The sequence below is a fragment of the Carex rostrata genome, chromosome 19 (assembly GCF_964058835.1).
Source record: "Carex rostrata chromosome 19, lpCarRost1.2, whole genome shotgun sequence".
Classification (NCBI taxonomy): Eukaryota; Viridiplantae; Streptophyta; class Magnoliopsida; order Poales; family Cyperaceae; genus Carex; species Carex rostrata.
The window spans coordinates 5540511-5560572 of record NC_135936.1 but is presented as its reverse complement, the minus strand read 5'-3'; the positions used below and the strand labels follow the sequence as shown (position 1 = coordinate 5560572).

The 20062-nt window shown below is 34.3% G+C and overlaps 3 protein-coding genes across 3 annotated transcripts; 2 read left to right on the top strand and 1 right to left on the bottom strand.

Annotated features, from left to right (window-relative positions):
• Nucleotides 1–339: 339 nt before the first annotated feature.
• Nucleotides 340–9689, top strand: LOC144571521 (protein trichome birefringence-like 37). Its single transcript, XM_078320847.1, has 5 exons — nt 340–637; nt 1063–1240; nt 7482–7657; nt 8218–8373; nt 9237–9689. The coding sequence occupies exons 1-5, from the start codon at nt 375–377 to the stop codon at nt 9535–9537; spliced, it is 1074 nt and encodes a 357-aa protein (XP_078176973.1). The 5' UTR covers nt 340–374; the 3' UTR covers nt 9538–9689.
• Nucleotides 9690–11300: 1611 nt separating this feature from the next.
• On the top strand, nt 11301–13684 carry LOC144571519 (uncharacterized). The gene is made up of 3 exons (XM_078320844.1): nt 11301–12253; nt 12308–13090; nt 13287–13684. Exons 1-3 carry the CDS (start codon nt 11387–11389, stop codon nt 13518–13520), a joined length of 1884 nt encoding a protein of 627 aa, XP_078176970.1. The 5' UTR covers nt 11301–11386; the 3' UTR covers nt 13521–13684.
• A 305-nt stretch (nt 13685–13989) lies between these two features.
• Nucleotides 13990–18159, bottom strand: LOC144571520 (GDSL esterase/lipase At5g45910-like). The gene is made up of 5 exons (XM_078320845.1): nt 17700–18159; nt 16934–17149; nt 16705–16853; nt 16311–16596; nt 13990–14571 (listed from the first exon to the last, which is right to left on the bottom strand). Exons 1-5 carry the CDS (start codon nt 17953–17955, stop codon nt 14333–14335), a joined length of 1146 nt encoding a protein of 381 aa, XP_078176971.1. The 5' UTR covers nt 17956–18159; the 3' UTR covers nt 13990–14332.
• Nucleotides 18160–20062: the final 1903 nt, after the last annotated feature.

The window sequence follows — 20062 nt, the reverse complement described above, 5'->3', positions numbered from 1 at the left end:
AGATAGCAGACTGTGAAGAACAAAGTAATTAATGAGTACAATTTTTATTTTTTATTTTTTATTTTTTGCAAAGAATGAGTACAATTTTTTATATTTTAATAAAGAGTGAGTGCTAATTAATTATTCATAAAATCAGTACATTGTGTTCCTCAATTGCTAATTAAGACTCACCACAGTTTCTCTGTTAGACTGGTTACTCCTGAGGGAAACATATCTTCTCTTAATTCAATTCTATAGAACAAGTCTATATAATATTCTTAATTTCTACTTTTGTCTCCTATATAAATGCTAATGCTCTATACAATGCATGCTACAAGAATTAACATTACGCCTCACCTTCCTTCCTTCCTTCCTCCCCCAACGCTCTCCCCCAAATGGCTACCAAACTAACAAGAACCACCTCAGAATCCATGTTATCCTCTATTGCCATCTTTCTCCTTCTAGCTCTTACGTCAGGCGAAAAAGCGTTCGGCTGCAATTTATTCAGAGGAAGTTGGGTGTCTGACGACTCGTACCCGATGTACAAGCCGGCAGGGTGTCCCTTCATTCGCAAGGAATTCGACTGCATCAAGTTCGGCCGACGTGATTGGCTTTACCTCAAATATAGATGGAAGCCTGAGTCATGTGATTTACAAAGGTTTTCTTTTTAGTTTTTGTATATCTTGTTTCATCAAAATTATTTATTTCTACTAGCGATAGATATATATATATATATATATATATATATATATATATATATATTGCATCAATGTCATGGTAAAATTGTTGTGTCATGTGAGTGTTACATAGAAGTTTCAGATTGCAAAATCGGAGGATTTAATTTTTAATATATGTGCATTTTTGTAAGTGCGGCTTTTATATATATATATATATATATATATATATATACTCCATCATGACTCTCTTGTTGATTTAGGTTACATCATCAGCACCAGTTTTACTTGTGCCCTGTATATATTAATTTCAGTTTTGTCACCATTATTGCATGTCTTTAATTATAATTAAATGCATGCTCCTTAAATATATATATTTTACACCATAGTTTTTGAACTCCTAATGCAGATTTGATGGCATGGATTTGCTGAGAAGGTGGAGAGGAAAGAGAATAATGCTCGTCGGAGACTCGCTCAGCCTGAATCAATACGAGTCTCTTCTCTGCCTGATTCACGCATCAGCACCGAATGTTTCGACGAGTGAAGTAGGAGTGCGACAGGGCCCTTTCACAGGGATTCGATTTGAGGTATGACTTTTCATTTGATGAGGAGATTTTATTCTACTTACTTTGTTTGATTCAACGACACATCTGACATGAAATTCCGAAGACAAAGTATTCATATGTTATGTCGACACTGATATATATATACAAAGTTAATTACTACAAGATGATACATTTATGATAAATGTTATTATACAGTTGCAATATATCCTTATATTGTGACAGCTTATATATAAAACAAACTTTTGAGCCAGACAGTATGTTTAGCGGTTGATATATATATATTTTTTAAAAGAGGCATAAGCCCATTTCATTGACTGAAATTGGTTTTTAATTACAAAATTTGTCGATTTGTATGATTTTCCAGCATGGAAACCATATCGACTAAAGGATCAGAAGTACTTAAGCTACAAAAACCGAAAATAGTTCATACAATAGTCACATCATAACTAAAACTAAGGACCAAAAGTATATCAGGTTAGAGAGTACTAAGCCACTCATTAGGAGGCTAAGGCTAACTATATGGTAAAAGCAAAAAGTGTCATCTGTCTTAGAATCTTCAAGGCGACTCCATGTCTGCCACTAGAGGCTCATACACCACCAGGGTTGATATATATATATAGTTCATGTGAAATTATATATATTATGATTATAGAGTTAGGCTATTGCACAAAAAATTATCTTTCATTCAAAATATAACTAATTTAAATTATGCTTTTTCGTATTTGAACAATTGATCCAAATCACTTCATGGGTTCTACATTAAAAATATTGTACAACACCAAATTTTATTATTTAAAAAAAAATACCACTTTTAAATTTTTTTAAAATGACCCTGATATAAAAACATTTTTATTTTCTTGATAATTTTTGTTCATCTTTTAAATTTTTTAAAAATAATATAAAATCCTAATAATATTTTTAAAAAAACTACTTAATTGTACCTATTGTATTAATTTTGTAATATTTTTATTATTAACAATATTATATATTCTCAAAACATAACGGGTATGTAATTATTTTTGACAAATAATCAACACTTAGTGCGAACGGTAAGTGGTGGACACTTCATGATATATATAAGCAATTGTCAAAAGCCTATTCTATTGTTGGTTAATCATTTTTCAAACCACTACATATTTTGGGGCTATATGTTTATAAACGGATCACATACTTTAGAAAGATGCTCCACTAGTTCTGTTCTTTTCCATCACCAGGAATTATTAATTTACTCCATCACCTTCTCTTTTTTGTTTTTTATTTATTTATATGCGATGGCAAGAAAATAAAACCTAATTAATAACATGATATACTATCATATAAATAGATGATTAATTGGTCATTTATAATAATAACTTAACTAGTTACAAATAGATATTCTTATCTCACTATTGATGTCATTATTAGTATCACAATTAATTTGACGGTCATAAATTCATTGTAGGGTTACCTCTCAAAATCCTACTCAGACTCTGTAATCAATTGTGGTTAATAAAAATAGAAGCTAGACTACTATTCTTACTCAAAAGATAATTAAAAGTAGGATTAAAATCATAGTTTTCATGCTCCAATTATGCCTTACATTTTTATCTCAGTTTTTAAAATATAAACAGTCAACTAGAACCACTCTACATGATCTTCATACTAAAATATGCGCGCATGGAGACCAAATTTTAAATATTTTTGGAAATATTTTACTTATTTGATTACATAATCATTATTTTTGGATGGTCCAGAATCTTCTGAAAAATATTGATTTTGTGCCTATCTAAATAAATTGTTAAAAAGTTCCAAAAAATATATAATTTGGTCTCCAAGAACATTGTAATATGGAGATCATGTTGATTAGTTCTCATCGATTGTTTGAACTTTAAAATTGGTGATAAAAATGTGAGGCATAATTAGGGCACGAAAACAATGAGCAAGTTAACAATATTATTTTTTAAATTATTCAATCCTTTCAATAACCAAAAAATCAACATCTAATATTAATAATATGAATTGTAAATGTAATCAAAGTGAATAACAAATAACTTCAAATAAATAATAGCCTCTAGTGGTGCTCAGGCAAAGTTTCAGTCAAGTAATGCTAATAAATAATCAATATGAATAATAAAACAATGCAATTAAAGTCAATAATAATGAAAATGAATAATAACTTTTGGAGGTGAACGTCTGGCAAAGATATTTGACGTGAATAATAAAACATACAAATTAAATAATAAAATAATCAACATGAATTAAAAGCAATCAAAATGGTTAATAAATAACAAAAAGAAGTAATGAGGAGGGATCCAATTACACTCTCTTTTGGTGACACCAGATTACACCCTATGTTTTCAAAGTCCAAATAGTCGATCGAAACCGCTCAACATGATAGATATGTTAAAATGTAACTGCAGATTAAATTTTACATTTTTCTGAATTTTTTTTACTATTTATTAAGATGGGTAAAAAAAATCCAATGGTCTGAAAACAACAATTTTGCAAAATACTTAATAAATAGTAAAAAAATTCAAAAAAATATAAAATTTATCTGCAAATACATTTTAATATATTCATCATGTTGAACGGTTTAGATCGACTGTTTGAAATTTGAAAATTTTGAAAATAGAGAGTGTAATTCGGTGTCACCAAAAAATATGTAATTGGATCCCTCCTCATTTATAATTCATGCTGAGTGTTTCATCATTCTATGTTAAGTGTTTTGTATTGATTGATTGTTTATTTATTATGATCATGTTGAACATGTTATTATTGTATTGTTTGCTTTGTTATTTATATTAAGATGAGGGTTGAAATGTCTCCGTCAGAAGTTGGAATAGTATCCTCTGCGGAGTTTTTCCGTGCGGAGCTTTTAATCTGATCCGTTCATTTTGGATCGGACGGAACAAATCAAATCTTGTCTGAATTGAAAAAAAATCAAAATTTGCAGAGCTTTTAATCGGATCCATCCAATCCGAAATGGACGGACCAGATTAAAAGCTCCGCACATAAAAACTCCACAGATGATACACTTCCTCAGAAGTTTCGGTGGTCTCCCAGAAATTTGGGAGAGGTAGGAAGTTGATTATTTAATTAAAAGGTTGACTAGTAATAATATTATTGCTTAGTAAAAATATAACCCGGTTAAATTAATTATGTTATCGATCCCGATATTTACGGTGAAATCCGAACAACTTAATTGTCGTACGATGGTGGGAAAGGAATCAAATTATCAGAGCAGAAAATCTTTGCAATAAAACAATAATTATATAAGAAAAAAAGTTTCTCTAGATCTGCAGCTCATCGTAGTCAGATTACACGCTGTCTCAAATTGGACTTTTGCATCAGTGGCATATTCTGTTAGAGAGGGTTAAAATGAACTTTTCCTTTTGTGCTTCTATAATACATTCTTCTTTCATGTTTTCATTTTCAAAGTTCAAATAGTCGATTTGAACCTTCTAATGTGTTCTTCATATTAAAATGTACTTGGAGATCAAATTTTACATTTTTTGGAAATTTTTTACTATGTTTTCAGAATTTTTTATTAAACTAAATAATAATAAAAAATTCAACAAAGTGATGATTTTCAAACATTTTGAAAAAATAGTAAAAAAATTTCAAAAAATGTAAAATTTGGTCTCCAAGTACATTTTAATATGAAGAACATGTTGGAAAGTTCGAATATACTATTTTAACTTTAAAAATGAAGATATGAGGGGAGGGTGCACGTTAGGAGCACAAAAGGGAGGATGCATTTTAACCCTCCTTATTCTGTTATGCTATTGCAATTCTAGCAATTTGCATTCCGATCAATTGCAGATAGGGGTGTTCAAACGGTTCGGTTTGTTCGGTTTTTAACCGAACCGGAAAATTTTGGTTTAAATGGATCGGTTCAGTTGAAATTTTGAATAATTTTGATTTAAATGGTTCGGTTATGAGAAGAACTGACTAAACCGAACCGACTAGTTTTTATTGGTTCGACTCTAATTTTATTAGTATTATAATGATTTCATTAAACCAAACCGAACTTCAACTGTTGTGTATGACAATGTTTCAAACGGTTCGACTCTAATTTTATTAGTATTATAAGGGTGTTCAAACGGTTCGATTCTTAATCGGTTGATAAGTTTAATTGGTTCGGTTCTATTTTTGAAAACCAAAAAAAATTAATTTGATCATTTTACTTCGATTTGAACCGAACCGAGTGTTTGAACACCCCTAATTGCAGACCAATTCCTTGCTCCATAGCTTAAATTAAATTCCAATTCTATTCGTTTAATTCTTGTGGATTCTGCCTAACTCCAAAGCAAGCTCCTTATGCCCAACTCTAGACCTAATTGCGAGATCCACATGATATATATATATATATATATATATATCTTACATATTGTCATTTCAACACAACATATGCCTATTTTTTCTTGTAATGATCCATACATACAAGTGATCGATCAAACTATTCTTAAATTATCACAAGCAAAAGGATCCGAACCTGTTCCTATCAGCAACAGCAACTAGCTGGTTAGTCGGTGTTCTGAGAAAAAATTAAAAAGAAAATCCGACAGGGAGGCCCCACACTTTCTCTGTCATTCTTTCTATTTTTTTTTTCTCACGGAAGAGGCTGAATTTTTTTTTTCTTTTGAAGAAAAATGTGAAAGTCTAGTTTTCATATTTCATTAAAAGACATTAATAATATTTTTGTTCCGAAAATTTATAAAAAAAAATCTGTAGGAACGAAATTAAAAAATTAAAAAAAAAGAAATACTAAACAAATTGTTGTAATATAATTTTATATCATAAAAAAACTCGTAAAAATTATAAAATATAAAGAACAATTAATAATTCTTTTGTATTTATAAAAGAAAACTCATCCGTCCAACAGTCTATCATATGATCTCAAATTTCAGCATCGCAAGTTAATTATTATATTATTATTATTTGCTATTTATCCACTATCGTTTTATTATTCAATAATATTAACAAGTAAGAATAAGATAGAATAAAATTAAAGTATAGATAAAATCAATTTTCAATAAATTATTATAATATAATTCTAATGTAGCCGTATCATAATCATTGACACCCCTAACCACAAGTCCACCACCAGGGGCGGAACTAAGGGGATGCGAGCAGGGGCTAGGCACCCCCCATAAAATCTGATTTTCTTACTGAATCTACTGTGCACGTTCCACCTCTGTCCACCACCTCTGTTCATAAGCATTGACACCCCTAACCACAATCTCTACGTCAAGGCCCAGCCCCCACTAGAGAAATGTCCGTCATTCTCTCCATGAACGGTGGTGAAATTGTGTAGTTCCAGTGCATGATGAGCTTCTACACCGAGTCTCTATGGAGGACCACAAGATATAAAGTTAAATTCAAGCCAAAGTGCTTAGAGCATCTACATCCCTAAAACTCTTGGAGTTTCTAATCTGATGTGACAGTTTCTAAACCAGTTTCAGGGATGCAGATGGGTTTCTTATTTAGCAACTTTGCTCCAAAGTTTATTAATAAGAAACCGTTTATAAACTCTGACGTGGCCAAATAATTCGCTGAAATTCTTCTCTCTTGTAATTTATTTGCTGATGTGGCAATTAAGAAACTCTAATTTTAGTTTCAGGGATGTGGGGGTTTAGAAACTTTCAGAGACAAAATTTCTAAAAATTAATTAACAGTTATTTAGAAACTCCAAGAGTTTCATGGATGTAGATGCTCTTAGCTGATATTGGGCCCGCGACATAGTTTACGTTTTTCTTTCAACAGTTAATGCCATAACATTTTAATACAGACGTTTATCTTTCACATTGTTCTTTTTTTTTAGTACAAAACTGTTTCATAGATGTAAGATAAAAGGCACACATGCATAGTACAAATCTATTTCTAATTGCACAGATAGATACCAGCAGGGGCGGACCCAGTATAGAACTAGAGGGGACAGCTGCTCCTTCCTGCATTTCGAGTTTTAGTGGTGATCTATTAGTACCGATCGACTTTGTTCCTCTTTGAAATATTTTTTTGCTCTCCTCTAGATATTTGATTTGCAATTCGGGTTAAATTTTGTGTTAAAATCAAAATAAATTTCTTGAATTATGATTGGTAATTAGAATTACAAGTTAAAGCATTGTTTTTTTATTGAGTACCCAATTAGTTAATGAGTTTAAATCTAATAAGCTATTTAAACCCGATTCGATATTTTGACGAAAATTCTGGGTCCGCCCCTGAATACCAACAAGCGATATCTCATCTGGATTTTTTTTTTTCAATTTTCTTTCTGTTGCAGGGTTACAATGTGACTGTTGAGTACTTGTCTTCTCACTACCTAGTAGACATAAATGCCAGATCGATTGGTCGTGTGCTGAATCTTGATTCCATAAGTGCTGGTCACATATGGCAAGGTGCCGACGTGCTCATTTTCAACACCGGTCACTGGTGGCCCCGCAGTGGCCCCACACAACCGTAAATCTTCCACCTCTCTGTAACACTTAGTAGAAAGTTTACAAAACAGTCGGTTAATTTTCAATCTTTCAAGAAATCAGGTTATCAAAAGCCAAAGCACCCCTCCCAGGCTAAATTTTTTTTTTAAAACCATAAATAAAAATAATAATATTTATGAAACCAACTTGATTGCTTTGGTTTTTACATAAATCATAAGAACGTCTGAATTTTTTTTTTCCAGGACCAAAATGTCATTTCGGTCTTTTGTTATTAGAAAAAAGTGTAACTGATTATATTTAATTTTTCTCCACTAAAATTATATGATTAAAATTAATTTTAATTTTTCTTCATTATATAGTGTATTTAAGCAAAAAGAAAATTTCTTTATCATTCAAGCATACAAGAAGAGGAGCATGTTCATAATAAGCCTTTGCATCAATTAATTATTGCACATTGCATAGATACCTAGGATAGAAAGCCCTTGCTTTGAATAACAAGAGTGCAAATTAAGTATTACAACCTTTTTATCATTATTGCATCTTGGCATTGAAATAGTGTACTAATTATGTTTATGTATGCAGGTGGGACTTTATTCAAGATGGAGGGAAAATATTGAAAGATATGGACCGGACATTAGCTTTCACAAAGGCATTGCAAACATGGGCTAAATGGGTTGATCAAAATATAGGCCCTTCTACCAAAGTCTTTTACCAAGGCTACTCACCTGACCATTACAAGTAAGTCCAACTACAAGAGTTTCAGTTTCTTTTCTTTTTCTTCATTTTTATAGTTGGGCTCACTATAGTGAATTAAAAACGGGTTGGGACGGGTCGGTCCGGTCCTGACCCAGCCGGTCCACGGTCCGGGGGTCGCACGGGTTTACGGGTTAGGTCCTGCGGGTCTAATTTGGAAGAGTTGGCCCAAATTCGTACTAGACCTATGGTCCAAACTAACACGGGTCGGGTTCGGATTTGTTTTTTTTTTTTTTTTTTAAAAAGGATTGTTTCTGTTTAGTCCGGTGCGGTCCGGGTCTAGGCGGGTCTCAAGTTAGTGCGGGACGAGTTTGGACTGGTTTAGTGGAAAAATCCGATCCAAACCATTGCTAGACCCGTCCCTTGGATTAGTCCAGTCCGGTCCGGGATCTAGTAAGAGTTGGATCGGTCTGAGTCCGGTCCACGGTTCGGATCTATGAGCCTCACTATCATGGATGTTAGATAATGATTTTGGATTATACTATTTTATTTCTTTTTTCTTTTTCTTTTTTTTTAGCCAAGTTTTGGTTTCTAACATTGATGGTTGCCAGACTTAGACATGTTCCCCTTCTTCTTTTGTAGTTATACTTGTTTCTGAACTATATATCATCTTTTAAGATAACATTTGCAATTGATTTCAATGTATACATACACTCCTAAACATTTTTAACTTTTTAAGTTTTTCTTTTATTGGACTTGGTGATGAAGTTGTTGTTCAAATTCTCATGTTAATTACTTTATTTCAAAGGTAATAATTAAATGAGCACCATAATAATTTAGTACCAAAATTCAGAAAAATCACAAGGACATGCTTACATTTATACATACATTTTCTGTGAACTTTTCAGTGGCCAAGATTGGGGTGCAACAAAGCAAGACGGTTGCATGAAAGAAACACAACCCATCTTGGACTCATCAAAATATTTAGCTGGTGCATTGCCACAGGAAGCAATAGTAAGAAACATAATTAGCACCATGTCTAAGCCTGTGTACCTGCTAGATATAACTTTTCTCTCTCAGCTGAGAAAAGATGCGCATCCATCGAAGTATAATGGCATTAATTTCAGGAATGATTGCAGTCACTGGTGCGTACCAGGTTTACCTGACACATGGAACCAGCTCTTCTATGCTGCTCTTATACAGTCTTAAAACAGAGATATACTGATATACTGATGTATATTTAGGAGAAATTCAGGGAATTATAGTTTATTTTTTTGGTGAATCTTTGAATAAAATTCTCATAGAAGCCAAGCTAAAATGATTACATTTATTGGTGTTTTGGAACAAATTCAACCTTCTGTTGCAAACTTGCAATCTAATGAACTTATAAACAGCACAAACATATATACAAATGGTGTGTACTATACATTTGACAAATTTTCCATCAAGAGCTAATGAAAGATTAGATTAGGAAAAAATTTCCATTTAAACCAAATTTTATATTTTTTTATAATTTTTTTACTATGTATTAAGTCAGCTTGAAAATCGCTGATCCAACAGTGCCTTTTGATTTTACTGTTACCATTGGATCAATGATTTTCAAAGTGGCTTAATAAATAATAAAAAAATTCCAAAAAATATCAAAATTTGGTCTCCAAGCACATAATAATATGGAGAACAAGATGAACAGTTTAGATCGGTTATTTGAACTTTGAATTCGATAATTTATAGTCCACAAAAATAACTATACATTGCAATGTATAATGAGGAGAGTTCAAATGCCTCCATTTTTTGTGTCTCCACCATGCCTCTATTTTTTAAAACTTTAATAATTCAAAATTTAAAACTTAAAAGTTAAAATAAAACCGTTGGATATGATCTACATCATTTTATTTATGCACGTGCAAAAAAGTATGGCATTTCAATTTTATTTTGATTGCCATCAAGAGCTTGTAAAAAATGCACTAATGTGGATGATTTCTAGGCGTTGATTTTTAAACTTGTTGATTCACATAAAAACAAAATTGAAATGTGATAATTTTTTATGAGCACATAGAGAAAATAATATAGATCACATCTAACGGTTTTATTTTGACTTTTAAGTTTTAAATTTTGAGTTATTAAAGTTTTAAAAAATAGAGACATGATGGAGACACAAAAAATAGAGGCATTTGAACCCTCCTCATGTATAATAGCCTTACTCAATTGGTTTCACTACTTCACTTCACTACTCGGCGCAATATTCGAATTGCCATATGGGCTTAATTGGTTCATTGCTGGACTGAAATTAGTAATATTGTGTTACTAACTATGGACCATAAATCATAATTACCAGAATCTCACAAGATCACGAATTGATTTACTTTTTCTTTTCTTTTTTTGGAGCTGGCGTTGGATTACAAAACTGAGAAAATATGACATAAAATCCAGCTGAGAAAAGACGACAAAACGACATCCTTATAAAAATAAAATTCTAAATATTTTATGTGAGATTTATACATGCAACAGTATATATTTCACTAGTTGATCGACCAGTCTTAAATCATGAATGAAAAATGTTAATTCTCAAATCAAATTATTACAAAATACTGGAAGATTATTTTTCAGTCGAGGCCTGGTTCTTGAGCTTTTGCTGTAATTTAATTTTCTTCTAAGCTGAATTGTCGTGTCAACCGACGATGACGAGAATAATACAAAATTATATACACTGGTAACTATCCGTATCTATAGCCGAAAAGATTTCGTATCAAACATGGAAAATTGTGTATACGGCACTAGGCTGCTTATGATACTAACAAGTTCAACCTCTTGCGTGCGGTGTGAGATATACAAAGCATTTTGCTATTCTCCATCTGCACCGCTAAATATGTCATATTATTGACACGTTTCCATGAATCCAACACGTGTCAATTCAAATCTCGATCCCATCCATCCCAAACCGCCATTTTCCCCTCCTCAAAACTCTCCTCAAATCTCGCTTCTCTCACTCTTCATTCATCTATCCATCAAAAGTTCAAAACTTGATCACAAACCCTTCAAATTAAGCTATATATTGCCCATGGCTTCCGAGCAAGAATCAAAGAAAACAACCATGTCACAAGAGCAAGAACAAACCCAAACTGGAACACATGCACCACAACCCATGTCAAATGAGGAGATCGGTCAGTACCGTGCGCAAGCGCAACAGAACTCAATTGAAGCCATTTGTTTAGCTGAAGAGCACTACAACAAGGCGAAAGAATCTAGTGCTGCCACACTACATGATTCGAAAGAAACTCTAGCACATGCGGCAGGGGCCACAACCGCGTACTTGTCGGGCAAAGGTACAGAGGCCAAGGTATCAATCGTGCATGGGGCCACAGTGGCAGGAAAATATGCAACTGAGAAAGCCACACAGGCGAAGGATGTAACATTGCAGACAGGGAAACATGGTCTGGAGGCGACAAAAGATACAGCGGTGAGTGCTGGTGGAACTGCAGCTGACTATGCAAAACAAGCTGTGGTGAAATCAAAAGATGTAACTCTGAGTACTGGTGAAACAGTGGCAGATTATGTGAAAAAAGGTGCTGTAACAGCAAAGGATGTAACTGTCAGTACCGGAGGAACTGCAGCTGGGTATGCAAAACAAGCTGCAGTGAAAGCAAAAGATACAACTCTGAGCTCTGGTGAAACAGTGGCAGATTATGTGAAAAAAGGTGCTGTAACGGCGAAGGATGCAACTGTCAGTACCGGAGGAACTGCAGCTGGGTATGCAAAACAAGCTGCAGTGAAGGCTAAAGATGCTACTATAACTACTGGAGAGACAGTAGGAGAGTATGTAAAAGGGGGTGCGGTTAAAGCAAAGGATGCGACGGTAACTACTGGTGAGACGGCAGCTGATTACGCAATGAAAGCGGCTGAAAAGGCGAAGGAAGCAACCATGACAGCCGCGGATTACAGTAAACAGGCTGCAATTAGAGCAAAAGACGCCGCACTGACAACTGGAGGAATGGCAGTTGAGTACACTAAAGAGGCAGCTGTCAAAGCCAAGGATGCAACACTAACAACTGGAGAAAAGGCCGCAGAGTATGCCAGAGATAAACTGGCAGCCGCAAAGGAGACGACAGGAGAGAAAGCTGGTGAGGCAACTGAGACAGCGAAAGAGAGTGCAAGAAAGGCGATGGAGTATTCTAGAGAGAAAGCCGGGGAGGCAACTGAGGCGGCTATGGTGAGTAGTCGTAAAGCAATGGAGTATAGTGGGGAAAAGGCGGGGCAAGCAAAGGAAATGACAGCTGAAGCAGCTCAGGGAGCGAAAGATTATGCTTCACAGAAAGCCCAGGAGGCAAGCAAGGCGACGCAAGAGGCTGGAGTGCAAGCTAAGGTTAAGGCATTTGAGACAGCTCAGAAAGCAAGAGAGTACACAGCGCAGAAGGCCCAGGAAGCTATGGAAGCAGCAAAAGGGACTGGAGATGAAGCCATTGAAGCAAAGGAAGCAGCAATGGAGACAGGAGAGGGGATGAAGGAGACTACGGGTGGGGCAGCTCAGAAAGCAAGAGAGTATGCTTCCCAGAAAGCCGAAAAGGCCAAGGAGGCAATCATGGAGACGGAGGAGAAGGCCAAAGAGAGAACCAAAGAAGGTAAGGAGAAAATGGAGGAGGCAGGAGGAAAAGCAAAAGAAAAGCCCGAGGAAGGTAAAGAGGCAGTTCAAGGTAAGGGATACGGAAAATCAAAAGCCGGTCAAGCAACAGAGGATATTGGAAAAGAATCCGGAGAACTGGTGAAGGTAAAAGCCATTGCCATACTTTCCTGTATATGAACATATGAGCTTGATTTGTAAGATGTGTATGTAAAAAAGTTATCTAATTAAAATAGCAAAATCTAAACTAAGGCATGATCATTGGATGCATACTGGTAACCTTACTGATGAATAATCATTTCCCAGATGGGTTTTTATAAATTGTTCAGATTTTGAAATGTAGGAAAAGATTGAAGGAGGTAGAGGAGAGAAAACAAAGACAAAAGATCAAAGAGCTGTTGTAGAGCAGGAACCAGGGGAAGAGAGCCCCGGAACCACAGTTCCAGGAGATGTGTGTGAGGCAGTTGGAGCAACTGTAATTGGTATAGTTCAAACAGGGAAGGGGATGGTGACTGGAGAGGATCCAGTAATTAAGTCTACCGAGGAAAAGGTGTCTGAAGGGAAGAAACAGATTTGATTAGACAAAGAAATGGTTGGTTTGTCAACTTTTTGAAATAGTAGCTTCTTTGGTGTCCTTCAGTTCTTATTTTGTGTTTTGTGGGCTGTATGGATCAATAATGTATGTGTAAAAACAAAAATGTGATGTATTATTATTGAGTTTTTAAGTTTTGTGTGGAGAAACGCGTATTCGTGTACTGTACTACCATGTGATCATGTTGTTCTTGGATTCATCAGGTTATATCTATCTTGAATTTAAGCTATTTTTAACAAATGGACCACGTGGGGAGCAAGAATCTTAGGCCCACAACATTGCCCTTTAAACCGGTTGTAGCAAAATTTGGCATTCAACTTTGAACATTCTCCAAGTACCTCTTTTTGGCTCTTTCAATGAAAGAGGTGAAAATTTGGAAGCTTCAGGAATCACCAGACTATTCATATCCTCAATTTGTCTATGCTCTCAAAACCAAAACATGCATATCATGAAATTTTCTTTACAAAAATTTGAACTTTACCATTTTATTAATTAATCTAGTCAAAAGAACACAAGAATTTAATGTCTCCTTTAGATACATCTATGCATTAAGTACAGCTGTACCCCCCACCCAAACAATATAATAAAGAAGAAAAAGAAAAAAGAAAAAAAATAACAAAGAAAATAGGTGTGATTCTAACGCCTACCCACTTCGAACCAAACCCAACAAAACAAATTAATGGAGGTAGAGAAAAAAAAAATTATACCTTTCTTCTTTTTACAACAACAGTAGTTGCTGGTATAATGGTACACAAACAGTGAAGAGATGAAATTACAATGGTGTAGATGGTACCAACTCATCGGGAGGAGCTATCCGTCGGGATTATAGCTGGGTCAGCAAAGGAGCCGTTCAACCAACCTCTGGCAATGTGGCCGTACGCAGCTTCCGTCAAGTGAATTCCGTCCCAGCTCCAGTGGGTCGATGGATCGGGACATGAGGTGGCACCTGGCTCGCCGCATTTTGCTGTCATGTTGAAGTTGTACACACCTTCGCCTGGTGCACCACAACATGCTCTGGGAATTTTCTTTTCAAATCCTGCACATAAGTTAAAAGGATATTAAATATATGATAAAAGTATGATTTCCTAGTTTTTGGCTGAAGTTTGGTCAATGGTTTATAGGTACCCATCCTAGTAATTTCAGGAAAGGAAAAGGCTACTTTGTGTTTAGTTGCTACCTACAAATGAAAGAGACAACAAAGGTCTTGCATTTATTAATTATACATGTTATCATTTTGTAAACTTCTCAAATATAAATGCGCTATGAGTTGGTAGTAGTTGCTCTGACTTGCTTCAAATGAAGAATTGAGTAAAAAATTATGGTATCTCAGAATTCTAGAAGCAGGAATCTTGCAATGTGTTTGTCAATGGCTAATAGAAATGGGTGTTACATAACTTGAGAGTAATAAAGCATGCATATGGTTATATCTTATAATAGTATAAAATATGGTCTTATATGATATACGACACCAGTGCTCATGTGCAACATATCTACTATTGATATAATATGTTAGCAATCGTGTTTGGTAGGGACAAGCTGTTAACAGAGACTTTCTTACAATTATATGTTCTAAGAGAGAGAGTCTGAAAGAGAGATTCTAACATCTACCTATCTCTACCACATGCATACTCCATAATTCTTTATATTTCTATTTTCAAAGCATGTGACACTTTGATATTTCAAAGTCGTTCTATTTAGTTATCTTTTCTTGTCTGAGAGTTGTACTCAGGTAAAAATTGCAAAATTTAACAAATTATGATCACTGTAATAATTATTCTTTCCATCTTAACTGAAAATATAAATGAATAAACAAATTTGACATAGCTGCATATTTATCAACAAACTAAAGGATTTCAAGTGCCACATTCTTCAGTTTCAAATGTTTTAAGTTGTTTCTTCAATGTACTAATTAGTGGGTATGGGCTGGACCCATGCCCCATAAAACACATGTATAGATAATGATGAGATGCATACAAAAAATACCAGTATCCTCCCAGAACAAAAGATTTAACTAAGTCAATGCTTCATGTTCCAGTTATATTTTGATCTCGTATTTCTGAACTACATGATCCATTTTCCTGTTTTAACGATAACAAATTTTTCTCTTAAACAAAATCAGAATCACCTGACAGTAACATAATTAGTATTATGATGTTCTTCAATATATGATGCCCAAAAACCTATTTGAACAGTAACTGAGAACTATCTCTAATAAATTAATGAGTAATGTTAGCAACCTTGAAATTTCAATTTCAGGAAAATAGTCTCTCTTTTTTTATATAAAATTGTGTTGCTAGCCAAAAACAACAAGGAAATGAACCTCAAGTTGAAACTTGAAGCTAATAAATTCCCAACTATTGAGGTATTCCATCCTACTAAATTACTGAAACTAAACTGTACCAATTAGCCCTATTGATGCTTGTTGTATGCAGACTAAAAGATACCTCCTACTTGTTATGTAGCAACAATACCATATCAAAATCACCAATTCATCTAAAAGGAATTTTAGCAAAACCATTGACATGCAGCCACCAAGGACAGCATTGATTTCCCTCCCCTTCCCCCTCTCCACCTCAAACCACCAAAAGAAGAAAAAAGAAAAGGAAAGGAAAAGATGCCAACTTCACCATCCCCAATTGATGCATATCTTATGCCAGAAAAAGAAAAAAGTTTTCTAGTTCCTAAGTTGCAATGATAACTTCCTAAAATTATCAGATAACTTTAAAATGTAGGTCATGCGATAATGCAATAAATTAAAAAAAAAAATCAACTGACCGAATTTCTCAGGATGAAGAATAAACTGAATGGCAGCACTGTAATAATCAGCATAAATGATCCGCGCCCCTGGGTACTTGACCCTAAGTTGAGTAATAGTTTGTCTGAGCAATGAATTGTGCACCCAGGCAAGCGTGTTAAATTTCTTCATACAACCACTCCTTGAACCAAATCCTTCTTTCTTTATTTTAAACATGGAAACTGAGAGAGACAGATAGACTGGGAAGCAACCAACCGGTAACACACCTGGTACAACAATGTCTACAGCCCCCTCGGCAATTAATTTCTGAAAATTTCCCAATTCCAAAAATTAGTTCAATTATTCAACAATGAGCTGAATTGAGAGTGAGTTATTATAAAGCACAAAAAGTAAAATCAAAAGAAATAAAACTACCTCGATACCATCAGAGATGGATTTCATTACATGGGGCATCATTCCATACACCTCCTTGAATTTTCTCGCAGCGAACAAAGGAGCATTATAGTCATTTCCTCCAAACTCACCCAAGATAAATAGGGATCTACTGAACAGGTCCTTGCATTCTACAAACAATTCACCAAACAAATTAACTAAACATCTTTAATAACTTAGTGCTGTAAATGTCTATGATTTGTAAAATTACCTTTCGGGGTACCACAAATTGAAGGCTTCAAATCTTGAAACCATTTGATTTGGGTGTGTAAATCGCCCGAATTCCAGACAACAGCACCCAGACCCAGTTTCTCAAAAAATTCAGTCGTAAGGGCTGTTGCGCCAGTAATTGCAAAATTAGCACCTTGCTTAAAGGTTGCATTCTGTGCTTTAGAGGGAGGTAGTAATGGTAAGCCGAATTCTTGACCTGCACAAACAGTTGGTGCATTCAATATTCAATTAGGGAATAAACATAAATTTCTAAGAAATGAGAGTTAAATTTGTTCAACAATGATCCCAAATTTGGGAAGGAAAAATAATGAATAGCATTAAGATAACCCTTGTTGAATCCCCCTTTTTCTCAATTCTTCAATAAAGACTGATACAACGAAAAATCTTCCAGTTTTCCAGAATTAAAAGGGGAGAATGGGAGTTAGCATACTTTCGATTCCAATTAGACGGGGAAAGTTGCCCCTTGTTTTCTTTTTCCATCCCAAATAATAATATAAAAAAATAATCCTCCTAAAAAGAAAAAGGAAGTTCAAAGCAACAAGCTTTCCAGTAATTCGATTCTCTGGTTCCGATCAAACCCAACTCAGAAAGGAGAGACACAAAAACTTCAATTAAAAGATTGAGCTTTAGAGAACTCCCCCAATTGTTCCCAATCCCTCACAATCAAAAACCAAACAAATCTCAATCGGAACCCCACAAAAAAAGAAAAGAAAAAAGATTACTCTTCCAAAGAAAGGGGGACTTACATATGAAATCAATGACGAGACGACCATCGGAGCAGCGGCCGGTGGGCTTGCCAAAGTAGGTCATGCCATAGGGGTACTTGGCAGTGGCAAGGAAGTCCGGGGTGCCATTTTGAATCAAATTTCCGGCGTCGACCAAAGAGTCTCCAAAGTTGAAGATGGCGGCGTATCGCTGGTTTTGCTCAGCGGCTAGGTGGGAAGGGAGGAGAGAGTAGACCAGGAAGAGGAGGCAGAGCAAGGTCGGAGCTTTACCTCTCATGTTGTAGAGAGAGAGAGAGAAGGGAGACAGATGGGAAGAGAAGGAGAGGTTTGACGAAGTAAAGTTCGGTTTGGACTTTAGTACAAGTAGAGGGAAGAGGTGGAAGGAAGGTCTATCTCGCCTTCTCTCGCTTTGAATCTTTCTCTCTCTGTCTCTCTCTGTCTCTCTCGTCTACTTGTAATGTAGCTTGTTCGCTTGGTCAGTCTTCGCTTTCATTTTTCTTTTCTTTTCTTTTTCTTTACTCAGCAATCCAAAACTAATTCCCTTTTTCAGCCGAAGCCCAAGGACATTCCAACTAGATCTGCCAAACCTGACCTGACCCAAACAAGGCCTACAGCAAAAAAACAGCCGAATTTGGTCTCATGCTAGATCACAGCCGTTCTATTAAGTGTGCACGAATCTTAATGCTCATCTAATGGGTTACAATCTCATCTATATTTATTAGAGATGATTCGAAATTTAAGACGATATAAATCTAATTTTCCAATTCGACACAAATAGGGGTGTTCATTGGGTGCGGTTTATTCGGTTTTGAACCGAACCGAATTAGTTCGGATCAAACGGTTCGGTTTGCTTTTTAAAACTGAATTATAACTTTGGTTCGGTTCGGTTTGAAAATTTTCAAAACTAAAATAACCGAACCGACTGAACTTTTATATATTATGAATTTGATCCGGACCGCCCTAGTTTATTACTTAATCAATTGCTTTAAATACTTCGGTTTATTTCTTAATATCTTAGTTTATTTAATAATACCTTGTTTATATCTTAATATACTTCGGTTTATTATAAATCAATTGTTTTAAATAAAAAATTAATATATTTCGGTTTGAATCAAATAAATCGAAATAAAACTTTGGTTCGGTTTGGTTAGGTTGCAATACTAATTTGGTTCGGTTCTATTTTTAAAACCAAATTATAACTTTGATTTGTCTAGTTCGGTTCAACTGAACCGAACCGATGAACAGCCCTAGACACAAACGATCTAAAACAACGGATGATCCAAAATCTGAACTTTTAATGATCGGAAGCTCTAGATGATATAAAACCAGACAACCTAAAATTTAACCTCGCTCTGAATATAAAAAGATTTGAAATCAAACGAATTTTAAAACGATATTAAATTGGATGGTCCGAACTCGTCTAGACCAATTTTGCACACGACTTGAAACCCAACATCCCCAACACAAATAAGCTGAAATTTGATTATGATACAAAGCGTGCGTGGTAATCGTAAATGGTGTTCTTAACTGAATATTTATAAAGCGCTCTCTAAATAAAAAAATTTGTAAGAAACTATTAACAACATAAAAATTGTGTAATAGTGATGATAATGTGTAAAACATGATTCATAATATAGAGATTTTATTAATATCGTTGACTTAGTAATCAATAAGTAATTTATAACCTATGTTATCTAGATACGCATTTGATTATAAATGGACTATTTAACAGATGATTTGTGGTATTCTCATATTAGATAAGTGATTTATAATCTATGTTGTTTTTATCTCTGTATAGTTTATGATATTTTCTAATAAAAAATAGTTGATCCACCATATTCTTTTTCTTTACAATGAAGATGGTGATGGTTTCATGCATGGCATTTGGTTCATTTTAAATTTATAAATTATTAATTTTTGTATTTATTAAAGAATAATAAAACATATGAATCGTGTTTAAAAGAAATGTTCGGCTTTTTAATCGACCAGGTGTGAGAACAAATGATTCATTTTTATACATGTGATGTGCTCTCAAGCATATCATATGTGTTATTTGTAAAGAAATGATAAATTTATCCTCAAAAACTGATCAATTATAAGACTGGACAATTTTCTTACACAAACTACACATTTTTATTATTTAAATAAAGCACAAGTGAGAACTTTACAAGTTCAAATTGAGTTTTAATTAAAAAAAAACAATAAATTGAGTTAAGTTATGTGTTTTATAATTTAGAAAGATCAATTTGATATTATATATTTTAAAGGAAGAAATATGTAATTTTAAAACTTCTAAGGGATGCATGAAATTATTCCAACAATGTATGATAAAAAAAAAAATACTACAACTTAACAAATAGTCCCTTCCAACCAAATCCATGTGA